General features: G+C 35.0%; 1 protein-coding gene across 11 annotated transcripts in view; it reads right to left on the bottom strand.

Annotated features, from left to right (window-relative positions):
* rapgef6 (Rap guanine nucleotide exchange factor (GEF) 6) overlaps positions 1-12549 on the bottom strand; it is a 373961-nt gene that overhangs the window by 55780 nt on the left and 305632 nt on the right. For all 11 annotated transcript variants that reach the window (XM_039775454.1, XM_039775462.1, XM_039775459.1 and 8 more), the window contains 4 exons: positions 6177-6335; positions 4604-4756; positions 2930-3094; positions 224-331 (listed from right to left, as the gene is read on the bottom strand). In XM_039775454.1, the coding sequence (XP_039631388.1) occupies positions 224-331; positions 2930-3094; positions 4604-4756; positions 6177-6335 (585 nt within the window). The remainder of the gene's footprint in view (positions 1-223; positions 332-2929; positions 3095-4603; positions 4757-6176; positions 6336-12549) is intronic.

The following is a 12549-nucleotide window of genomic DNA, read 5'->3' on the forward strand; positions in this document are numbered from 1 at the left end:
TGAAATAGTATAAAGGTAGGGCTTGTCTACAATTTACATTTTTCGATTTCAAGAGACCAGTTGGACCAACACATAACAGATCTTCTACAGAACAGTGAAATTAAACAAAAACAAAACTTTACTCTAAGAAGTTAAATTCTGAAACCTGAGAAAGTGTTTTCAAAAACAATAACAGAGCATTACTGCTTTTTTGTTTTGCTTAAATAGTACTAAAAATTCTCACCGTTGTTTCTAGATTATTCTCAAACTCTTCAAGGAACTGGGTCATTAAAGGATCCCCTTCAAAATCGTTAAAGTGATTATTAACCCACAACAACACAATTCGTGTTACCTAAAATCAAAAATGAAGAAGTCACCTTTAAGCATCGGCTTGATTTCAGTCACACAGTATACTAAGAATGTCACTTGAACCAATACATTTGCAATTAAAAAACTATTTACAGTCAGTCAGTCATTGTACAACCTGCTATAGCCTAACACAGGGTCACGGAGGGTCTGCAGGGGCCAATCCCAGCCAACACAGGGCGCAAGGCAGGAACAGTAAATCTCATATAAATGACTCATGAAGCAGTATAGCATGTGGTTGAGTCATGCATGCTCCCTAGACTTATTAAATGCAAAATGTGTTTCTGTCTATAGATGGTGGCAGTATTAAAATTTTTAGGCTCAGTCATCAAGCATTTATCTTTATATATATATATATATACATTTATCTTTATATATATATATATATACACACACATACACACACACACACACAAATACCAGTAACGGCATACTGCACGATAACGTGCAGTGAGTACACTTGACTTGATAGTTTTCAGACTCTTTCTCTGTTTAGCATTCGTTTGCTCAGAGGTTGATGTGCTTGCTGCTTCCAGAGCAGCTCTTTTTTCCTCCACACTAGCGACCCGCTGCTTCTCTTCTTTCATCGGCATCTTTTAACGTTAAAACTGATTAAGTTAGTTTTTGTGTTGCAATTACTTAGTACGTTTTCTTTAATTTTTCACTTAAGCTGGCACTTAAGTCTTCAATCTGCCTCAAGAATGATTAGCGAAAGTGGTAGGGAATGAGAACGGCACCCACACGCATGTGCCGCATGGCCACTCTGCTATATATATAGGCAATTTGCTGCATTTATGTGTTGTGGTAATTTTCTTAGTTATAACTTGTTACGTCTCACCTTTCTAATTTATTTTCTAAACATGAACTTCAGGTACACATTTTAAGAGAAAAGCAATGTCTCTGTTGATTTTTGTCACAATCTATGCAAAAAGATATTTAAGATAATCTTTTTCTGAAAACAGAAAGCAACTAAATACATTAAGTGTGTATTATACTGTATTAATCCTATTACAACTCATAGACTTCAATATACAATATGTTATGACAAGATACATCTATAGAAATATGCTGCCACTTCTGTAACAGAGTTAATATATGCACTCAACTACTGGGCAAGCTACATTACAATTAAAATATCCTGGAGATATTTGGTACCAGGTACAATTAAAATCAATAGCTCATATGAGAGCACACATCTTATATACTTAATTTAGAGAGGGTATTCAAATTAATTATGCATACTGTATGAGGCAAAGAATAACAAAAGTGATTTGGAGGTGTGAATCATGATTATAGAATAATAATTTAATATTAGAATATTAAAATGACTTTGCCTCTTTTATGTGAGTATGTAAAGCTTGTAAAGTTTCAGTTGAGATTCAAATTGCTACTGAAGTACAAGACAACAAGCTTAGTGAGCAGTTTATCTGGTTGTACTAAGTAACCCTTTTGTGTAAGGTCAGCAAATCCTCAAATTGTAGTCAGGAGAGTAGTGCTTTAAGTGATCCACTGATTGCAGAAAATGGCATGCTATTGTTTTCACTTCATCTTACTGACATATGTAACCATGAACAAATCACAACACATACAACTTCACAACCTACAATGTGCTTAATTGCTACAGTAGTAGTGGGCAGATAATAGAGTAGATGCCTGTTCTCTTGAAGTTAGTGAAGTTTATATTTTGTTTTTTTTATTTGGTGTTCCTAACAGTTTGCTTATTGAATGTATGCTCTGTGTGCATATATGCATAAATGCATTAAAATGCATATTTAAAACATTAATGCTTTAATGACATTTGAGAAAAGTGAAACCTTTGCATAAATTTGACGAGGTTTCTTGAAAACAGATCTTCTCATAAAGCAGCTTATGAATGCTCTTAACATGTAAAGACAAGTAGTACCCTAAATGTATATCAGAGAAAGCCTGGAATTAACAACACATGGTTAAGTGTCGGACTACCTTCAAAAAAGCAAGTTAATATAACATCTTTAACCAATCACAAGCTATTTCTTCAGTGTTTAATCTGTGTAGAATGACCATAGTTGTGTGCAACAGGTGGCTGAGACAATATACAAAATTACCACTGCTTTACCTTTTTTGATTAATCTGTTTTTGTCCATAGATTATCTGAAATTCATCTAAACAAGAACTGTCTATCACCCTTACAGTGTGCTTGTTAACAGGAGTTTAGATAAAAGAGAGCCAAGTCTTGACCATCTCCTTTAACTGAAAAGGAGGTTCTACAAAGCAGTCTGCACTTGAAAAGGAAAAGGTGTTCAGTTTATTGGTGAAAAAAGCAGCTATCCAATCAAAAATAAGAACAGATGGTTCCTGAGACCTATGGGGCACAGAAGCACTGTAGTTTATGCTGCTGCCTCAAAGACTCAGGGTTTGAATCCTGCTTCCAACTGAGGTGTGCAGGAGTTCACATTTTCTCCCATTGTGTACATGAGTTTTCTCTCCACATGTAAATAAAAGTAACTGGCAACTCAACATCAGACCCACTGTGAATGTGGGTGTAAAAGGATCACAACATAATTAATAAAAGTTATTAACAGAAAATTAACACTATTTAACTGACCTTATCCCTGAGATCCTCATCAATGAACCACTCCAGCAATTTTTTTCCAACTTCCATGGGGCATGAGATGAAAGTTCTATATGTAAGTAGAAAATCTTCAATATATGTGGAGTCCACAACAGAGTGTTCTTCCACTAAGTGCAAGATGAGACGTTCTGGAGTTCCCTAAACATAATACATATTTTTCTCTATTAACAAAACTATATTATGCATGCAAAAAATTACACTCATTAGAAGAAGATGATCACTTAGAACACTGTAATACAAATCTCAGTATAGTAAAAAGAATTGTGAACAATGACAGAAATCCATTCCAGCACCACATTATCATTTCACTTTGTTCTCCATCTAGAAGCATATATTTTTGCTCACTGTCATAGTAATGAGAACTTCCGGTTTAGAAGAATAAGTGGATGATTAAGGACATCTTTTAGATTTGTCACAGCTTGTTTCCTTTGGCCGAGAAATTTATTTACAGCACTTAAAAACTACAGCTCCTTACAGCTAATATTTTACTTCAAATAACTAAATAGACTGTATAACTAAGTGTAACTTCCAAAGTTCTATTCATGAAGGTGGTTTTGAAAGTGACAGTTATTTTCAACATTTTGTAAGTCAGCCCAAGTTAGACTGAGGGAATTTAGATTACAGTAGGCAAACTGTGAGACTTAGAACCCTATTGGCCACACAGGATTATGAATGTGTACGCCAGTGTGCTCTGTGATGGACTGTATAGCGCTGATATCTAACTTGTACCTATTTCTGCAGAAATATGTTACAGCTTCTTGCAACCCAATAGTAAAAACAGCAAATTCATAAAATGGACAGATATATGGATTAACAGATATCTACACTTAAAAAATATAAATATTTTTACAACTCAATTTGATTAAAAGAATTGTCATAATACAGAAAAGCCACTAAAAAAACTATTGCTTTTGACTTCAATTTCTCTTTATTGCATATGAGATGCATACTGTTTTGTTCATTAGTTTTAATGATTAAAATGCATCAAATATTTGTCTTTATTATAGGTAGTTGCCTAAAGCAGTATATTCATCATACATACTTCTGAAAACTAACTGTTAGCTGCTATGAAAAAGCACAGTTAACAAATAAATATTTCTCCTGTAAATGTGTAAGGTGAAAGAAGAAGTAAACTGTTCTTTCAAAGCTTTCATAATGTGTAACAAAGTTACAAGTACAATGCTTTCAAATCCTTAAATTTATGAAAATTTATAATACATGTACACATTACCACAAACATACTGAGGATCAGAAATTGTATTTTAAAAGTGTACCCACTTCAGCACAGAGGCATATTACGACACACATATACCTCTATATGTGTACAAACACACACAGAGACTGAAGCAAAGTGTTAGGACAGTGATGAAAATGAAACAGATAGAAAAAGACAGTAATCTAGACACAAGCTTTATATAACAGAGATATGAAAAATTTAAAAAAAATCGAAATTATCTTGACAGCAGATAGAATGCAAAATGTATCTTTTAACTAGTCTTAATATATGACAAAAAAGAATAAAAATCCATTTCATACAACAAAAATGCACAGCCTTCCAACTGTCAAAGGATAATTAATTAAACTTACAATCTTTACTTTTGGAAGGGGAAAATAACTTTATCCCAAGAATGAAGAATAGCACATTACCTTAATGACAATGTGTCCTTTTCTTGTTCCACTGCGGTCCAGTTCTCTGTGTTCTTTCACCATCACAATTTCACCTTCTTCCTCCACTTTGTGTGTATTCTTCTCCACATGGTTCAAAATACGCCAGTAATCTTGCTGAGCTATACAAACAAACTGATCCACAACAATGTGAGGATATTTTATGAACTGGTAATGCATAAAGACATTGCTGCATACCACCATTGGGTGCTCGTGCAGTAATACCATACAGTCATGTTTCTTTTGCATTGAGAAGAAGCTTGTGGTTTAACTTATCTTGTACCAATTTAAATTTTTAAATATAGTTTAATAGCAACATAAAAATGAATAAAAAAGCAACATAACTGTTAGGTTAATTACAAAATAAGTGATCCGAACTATGCATAGTGTTAAAAGGAGAAGCAAAACACATACATAAACAATGTTGTGGACTTGCTGACCATAATACTGAAACACTTCCTGATTACTGGAACATCTCCATATTAAGAAACAGTTCTCATTTTATTTTCAAACTAAGCAAAAGTTAATCCTTCCTTCTTATTTTGCTTAAATCGTCAAGTTCTGTACAAGATATTTTTTTTATAGTTTTCCTTTACACAATAAAAATATAGCAATAATAATATTTTTAGTCATTATCAAATGCACAACCTCTTCAAGGATTAAAATTTGGACATATTGATGGTGTAAAAGAAGTACAACAACAAAGATAGGCTGCACACAGAATCAGTGGGATGAGAGGTTGATAGGAATATGAGACTATAAAGAAATTATTTTAAAAGATTGAAAATGTGGTAGGGTTAGGGGCAATCCTCATTTATATGTAATTAGCAGAAGGCTATGATGTTTCATGGTCTATTAAAATCAAAGTTTAATACACAAAAAATGATATAACAATACAAATTTCCAAGAGTTCACATGAGACTGAGTGAATAATAAATTTAATAATAACCACAGGTCAGGTCAGGGAGCATGCTCAGATACAGCATGTTGCCACACCCACTACAAGACAAAACAGCTTGGGATCCTGGTTGGCAACCCCCCAGGCAGACGCACAGTCCAATCCCAACCTGAGACATCTATCTGCCGCAACCAGGTGTTACATGGGCATCCCCTTGGCCTGGACGAGCTGCTCGGGTCCTCAATAATAAGGATCCTGTGAGCTGGATCACCCTCAGGAAATCATGCCACATGGCCAAGTGCCGTAACTGACGCTCCTTCACAATGCAGGTAATGTGCCTCACTTGGAACTAAATGAGCAACTGCTCATTCGACACAAAGTCAAACAAGTGGTACACGAGGATTGTCCAAAGAGACACAGTACTGGAGGAGTCCAGTCTTTGTCTCAGGACACTGGATAGCATCCATATATAGCATAACTATATAGCAAAACGCAAAGCACCATAAACTCATACACAAAATGAATCTAAGTGTATTTTTTTAAAGTTTGTAGCTTATTTTAATATTCAATACAAAAGTAAAGAAGCCATAAATATGTAAAAGCATGTTAAAAAGAAAAAAAAATTATATATATATGTGTGTGTGTATACACCCTCACCTGGCAGTCGTCTACTTTTGTCCGGACAACCCCATTCATATACTGCTTATCCAGAGATGGAGAAATCCCAAAGCTGTTTCCCATACAAAGTGTTTCAGCCCTTCCATCCAGATGGGTAATTTCAATTGCACCATTTAAAATAACATACCAGGAATCCAACTGTAGGAACAAATAAAAAATAAATAAATAAATAAAAAATAAACAACAAATGTTTCATTATTGTTGGCACTCTTTGTAGCACAGATTGAACAGTGGGCAGAAAATGCTAGAACAGTTATGTCTTAAACTGAGAAAGAGCACTGCATGGGTCTGTAGACATTTAGGATAGAAGAGGATACCATTCAGATCATGTGGCTTACTTCCCTTAAGATACTGTATTTTTTTAAAGCTGTCACCTTAAGCTTGTCTTTTTGACTAATATGCACTTACTACCTGTTATATTAATATTTTTAACAATATTTTAGGGAAACAATGCATGCATTTTGCCTGTCATGAACATATGAATTAATTACTTGATATGACGGGAGTAATGCGAGATCTGTTTATATTGTTTGCTGTGGTACAGTATTACTCTCTAAAGATATCATTTACATCAGAAAGTTTGTCCATATGTACCGTGAAGTGTTGTCCTATACACTTCAGAATTAATCCTGCTACTTCCACCAGCAGTTATATAGTCACAGCCATGCATGATCATGACATAAAACTGCCTCCACCATGTTTCACAGATGATGTGGTATTCCTCTCTTCTTCTTGCTCTTCTCTTTCCAACATTCTTGTATATATTGATCTTAGTTTCCTTTGTTCAAGAAAAATTGTTCTAGAACTGGACAAGCTTTTAAAAAATGTTTTCTGGCAAAGACTAATCTGCCCTTTCTATGCTTGAGGTTAAAGAGTAGTTTGTACCTTGTGGTAAATCCTCTGTCTTTACTTTCATGAAGTCTTCTCTTGATTGCAGACTTTGGCAATTTGGTTTGGCTAAATGTTGTGAAGAGGTTCTTCATCATCAAGGACATAATTTTGCAATCATCCAGCACAGTTGTCTTCTGTGGTTTTCCAGGCCTTCTGGTGTTGCTGACTTCACCAGTGTGTTCTTTCTTTTTAAGAATGTACCAAATGATTTATTTGACCACTCCTCGTTTTTCTGCCATCTCTCTAAACGGTTTGTTTTGTTTTCTCAGCCTAATGATGAACTGTTTATTTGCATGGAGAGCTCTTTGGATGTCATACTGAGAGCTCACAGTGACAGTTTCCAAATGCAAATTCCACACTTGGAATGAATTCCAGACCTTTTACCTGATTAACAGTAAATGAAATAATGAGGAAATTGCTTCCACCTGGCTACAGAGGATCATTCAGTCAAATGTCTATACATATGTTAGCTCCTGGAAATGGGGGGTGTGGTGCAGGCACTATGCAGAAAAATGGCTGTCATTCCTAAATGTGATACAGTATTTTTGGTAAACCCCTTAAATTAAAGCTGAAAGTCTACACCTCAATCACATAATGAGTGCTTTATTTCACATCCATTGTGGTGGAGTACAGAGCCAAAATAGTTAAAATTCTGTCAGTGTCCAATGGCCATGAGTAAATATATTCAAATGTTCACTTGTAAAACTAACTTGAACATGTTCAAATACAATCAGGGATGACTTTATACCACTAGCATGTCTCTAGAATCCAGTGATACTAATACTGTGATTTAAGATTTCAATTTAATTTTTTCTTTTGACAGGCTTGGATTCAGGCTCCTACACTAAAAGAGAAATGTATCCATGTTGTCCATTACAGTGGTGTAGCTAATAGGGAAAACATTGGAACTTGTTATCTTCTATTTACTCTCAAACTGTTTGGTAAATGACTTAGGTCTAGTAAGATTTTAAATACCAGATTACCCACAACCTATGGGATACATAATCTTATGAAGAATATAAGTAATTTTATTTTCAGGAATCTTGAGCAAATTAAATTCCATTTAACTGAAATTATAACAGTAAACTAAACTAATTGCATATAGGTTCTTTCCCATATTAAAAAAATAATCATTTCTATTAACTGTGCTATAAAATGGGTAAAACTACTATGATACTGTCAAACATGGATTGTATTTAAGCAATCAAAATTCATTTTACATAAAACCTTTTATATATAGTACAATGATGAACCGAGTAAAGAAAATTCTTTACACTACACTTTTTGTTTACAGTTAATCCATTTTAGGAATTTGGCCAAATGTGTTTGCTTTTCAGACCCATTTTATTTATTTGGTAGGTTTAATTTAGTTTAATAGAGGAACCTGTATAATCACCCAATGGCACCTTCAGTAATACTAGAGAAAAATGAACTTCAGACAGTAGATTCTGGAAGGGGGCCAGCACCAACTCATCTGCATTCTGTAATCAGGTTTTTATGACTCACTGGTAATATGCTCTGTTTACATGATATTGGAACTTTCTGTATTACCACTTATAATGTCTCACCTTTCTGCATTTTGTACATGTGAATTACCCCTTACTGGTGAAAATAAAAGCAACTAAAAATTAAGCATGTACTGCAATTCCATAAATATAATATGACCAAAAATAATAAAAAGGTGTGCAGGTTTTAACATACAGGCCTACTGTAGTATGATGTGACATGAGCATCCCGAAGAGGCACATACTAACTCTTCCATAGCATACTGTACAGCTATGCAATTACTTAACAAAAATGTACCCATTATTAAGGGGGGGAGAGAAAGAAGCAGGCTATATCTATATCTAATCTATCCTTTTAATCTTTATAATTATAACTACCAATGTAACAATAAGCTGCATGGCAATAACTCTTGGGGAAATAGGAAATTAAGGTTAAAGCTGTCTCACTTCCAGTTAAGACTATAAAATGACATCAAAATCAGATCAGAATCAATGTCTCCATGATGGGACTCTTAACTTTGTGAGCTGGAATGTTAAAGACCTGAATCACGAATTAAAAAAAAAGAAAGTACTCTCTCACCTAACAGGTTTAAACACTAAAAGAGTATTTTTACAGGAGACCCACTTACTAAGCAAGGATCAGTTCCGGCTGCAAAAAGACTGGACTGGCCAAATGTTCCATTCCAGCTTTACAAAGAAAACTAGAGGTGTGGGAATTCTTATACACAGAACAGTGTCATTTGTAGCATCAGATGTAGTATTGGATCCTGAAGGGAGATACGTGATGGTCATGGGCAACTTATCGAACTGTAAAATGATTTTGATAAATGCTTATGCACCTAATGTCGATGATCAGGAATTTATACAAAATTTATTTGCATCCATTCCCAATGTGAACACTCATAAACTTATAATGGCTGGGGACTTTAATTGTGTTTTAAATCCTCTCTAAGATAGATGTCATCCCCCCCGTGATAGAAGTCCTAACACTGCAAAGATAATTACAAGGTTTATAACTGATCACAACCTATCAGACCCCTGGAGGTTTTTAAACCCAAACTCAAGAACATATTCTTTCTACTCACCAGTACATCATTGCTACTCAAGAATTAATAATTTCTTTATAGATAATTAATTTCTTGCCTACGATTAAATTTTGCACATACGATGCTATTGTTATTTCTGACCATGCACCTCTGATCTTGGAGAGATCTTCGAGAATTGTACAGAATTTATATACGAACAAATCAGTTTCTTCCTAGAGACAAATACATCCTCAAGAGATTTCTGCAGTAATACTCTGGGGAAACTCTTAAGGCCTTCTTAAGAGAACAGATTATCTTGTATCTTTCCCACAGAAATAAACTAGAAACCAAGAAAGTAGCAGAGCTAAAAAGCGAAATTACTAGAATAGATGAAGAACATGCCAGGCTTCCAAGCGAGGCTCTATATAGGAAAAGGCAGGCTCTGCATTCAGAACTAAACCTCTTGACAACTAAAGAAACTGAACAACTAATTTATAAATCCAGACATCATTACTATGAACACGGAGAGAAAGCTAATAAGCTTTTAGCTCAACAAAGTTACAAGTAAGAAGTCCGCAGCGCAATCCCAATAATCACCAACATGAATGGAGATAAAATCATCGACCACAAAAATATAATGCACACATTTAGAGACTACTATAAATCCTTATATTCTACTGAGTTTAAAGAATACAACACACAATCTAATGCATTTCTTGATACATTACAGATACCACAAATAGATACTCCTAGTGCGGAGGAACTGGATAAACCTCTGGCGTTACCAGAATTACTAGATGCTATAAAGTCACTTCAAGGCGGAAAAGCAGCAGGTCCTGATGGCTGCCCTGTAGAATTTAATAAGAAATTCTCCACTCAGCTAGCTCCCCTCCTATTAGCAACATTTACAGAAGCCAGAGACAATCAAACTCTTCCTCAAACTTTTCGCCAAGCATTAATCACCGTTTTTCCTAAACAAAATAAGGACTTATTACAATGTGCATCATACAGACCAATTTCACTTTTGAATAATGACGTTAAGATACTCTCAAAATGTATAGCTAGAAGGATGGAGAAAGTGCTCCCCTCGGTAATATCACAAGATCAAACTGGATTTATCAAGGGTCGACACTTATCCTCAAATCTTTGACGCCTGTTTAATGTAATATACTCACCAACTAAGTCAAACACCCCAGAAATATTATTATCATTGGAAGCAGAAAAAGCATTTGACATGATTGAATGGAAATACCTTTTTACTACATTGGAGAAATTTGGGTTTGGCCCGAACATTTGTGCATGGATCAAACTACTGTATACCAATCCAGAAGCTTCAATTTGTATCAACAACATCTGTTCAGACTACGTTAAACTAGAACGAGGTACTAGACAAGGATGCCCCTTGTCATTGCTGCTTTTTGCAATCACCATTGAACCACTGGCAATACACTGTCGAAATGCTGCTCAGATAAAGGGATTATCAGAGAAGGACTGGAACAGAAAATTTCACTATATGCAGATGATATGATACTGTATATATCAGACCCACAAAATTCTGTGCCTGCAGTCTTAACAGCACTCACAGAATTTCAAAAGATCTCTAGTCTCAGAATTAATCTGAATAAAAGTGTACTCTTTCCAGTGAATTCTCAAGCATGTAATATTAGATTATGCACCCTGCCTTTTATCATATCAAATTTTGCCGTCTGCATGGAAATAATTAAGCAAGATTTGCATAGATGGTCAACCCTTCATCTTACTCTAGCTGGAAGAATTAACACTGTTAAGATGAATATTCTTCCTAAGCTCCTTTTTTATTTCAAAACATTCCAATATACAGTACATCAATAAATCATGTTTTAAGCAATTAGATTCAACAATAACCTAATTTATTTGGAACTCGAAACATCCACGTATCCAAAGAGCAACCCTACAAAGACAAAAGGCAGAAGGTGGCATGACTCTACATAACTTCCAGTTTTATTACTGGGCAGCAAACATACAAGCTATAAAAACCTGGACACAAATAGATGAACATACACAGGCCTGGTCCGCAATAGAACTAAAATCCTGCAGTACTTCTTTATATTCCCTGCTCTGTGCCCCAAAAAATGCAAGTCATCGGCAATATACTAATAACCCAATTGTGCTTCACTCACTCAGAATATGGAACTAATGTAGAAAGCATTTTAAGATGGAGAAGCTTTTATCAGTGGCACCTCTGCAAGAGAACCACCTCTTTCAACCTTCGCAAACATATACAGGTTTTTAATATCTGGAAAAAATTTAGGATTAACTTGCTTAGAGATCTTTATATAGACAACGTCTTTGCATCCTATGAACAATTACATTCCAAATTTAACATTCCAGCTACACAATAAAATAAATAGCAATGCAGAGAATTCACTCAAGCTCCATATGCGCAAAGCATACAATTATCTAACTCAAAATTATATATCGAGCACATCTGTCTTGTCTAAAACTCTCCAAAATGTTTCCAAGGCAAGATCCAACCTGTGAATGCTGCAATCAAGTCCCAGCCTCACTGGGTCACATGTTTTGGTCCTGTACCAAATTAACATCAATCTGGACCAAAATTTGTAATTACCTTTTAGACAGCCATGGTCTCACAATCCCTCCTAACCCATTAACAGCTGTGTTTGGGGTTCTTCCAGATGAGTTTAAAGTGGAGAAGGACAAACAAACTGTGATTGCATTCACTACACTTTTGGCACGCAGACTGATTTTGCTAAACTGGAAGAATCCTAACTCTCCTCTTTTAAGTCAGTGGGAAACCGATCAAATCAAATACTCAGTTAGAGGATCTGTACAGATTTTTTTCAAAACATGGCAGGATCTAATCAGTAATATTTTAGAATAAGCTCTTAAAGTACAAAGGAATTATTTCTGCATTTCTTTTTCTTCTCCATC

This window comes from Polypterus senegalus, chromosome 13 (genome assembly GCF_016835505.1).
Source record: "Polypterus senegalus isolate Bchr_013 chromosome 13, ASM1683550v1, whole genome shotgun sequence".
NCBI classification, from domain to species: Eukaryota; Metazoa; Chordata; class Cladistia; order Polypteriformes; family Polypteridae; genus Polypterus; species Polypterus senegalus.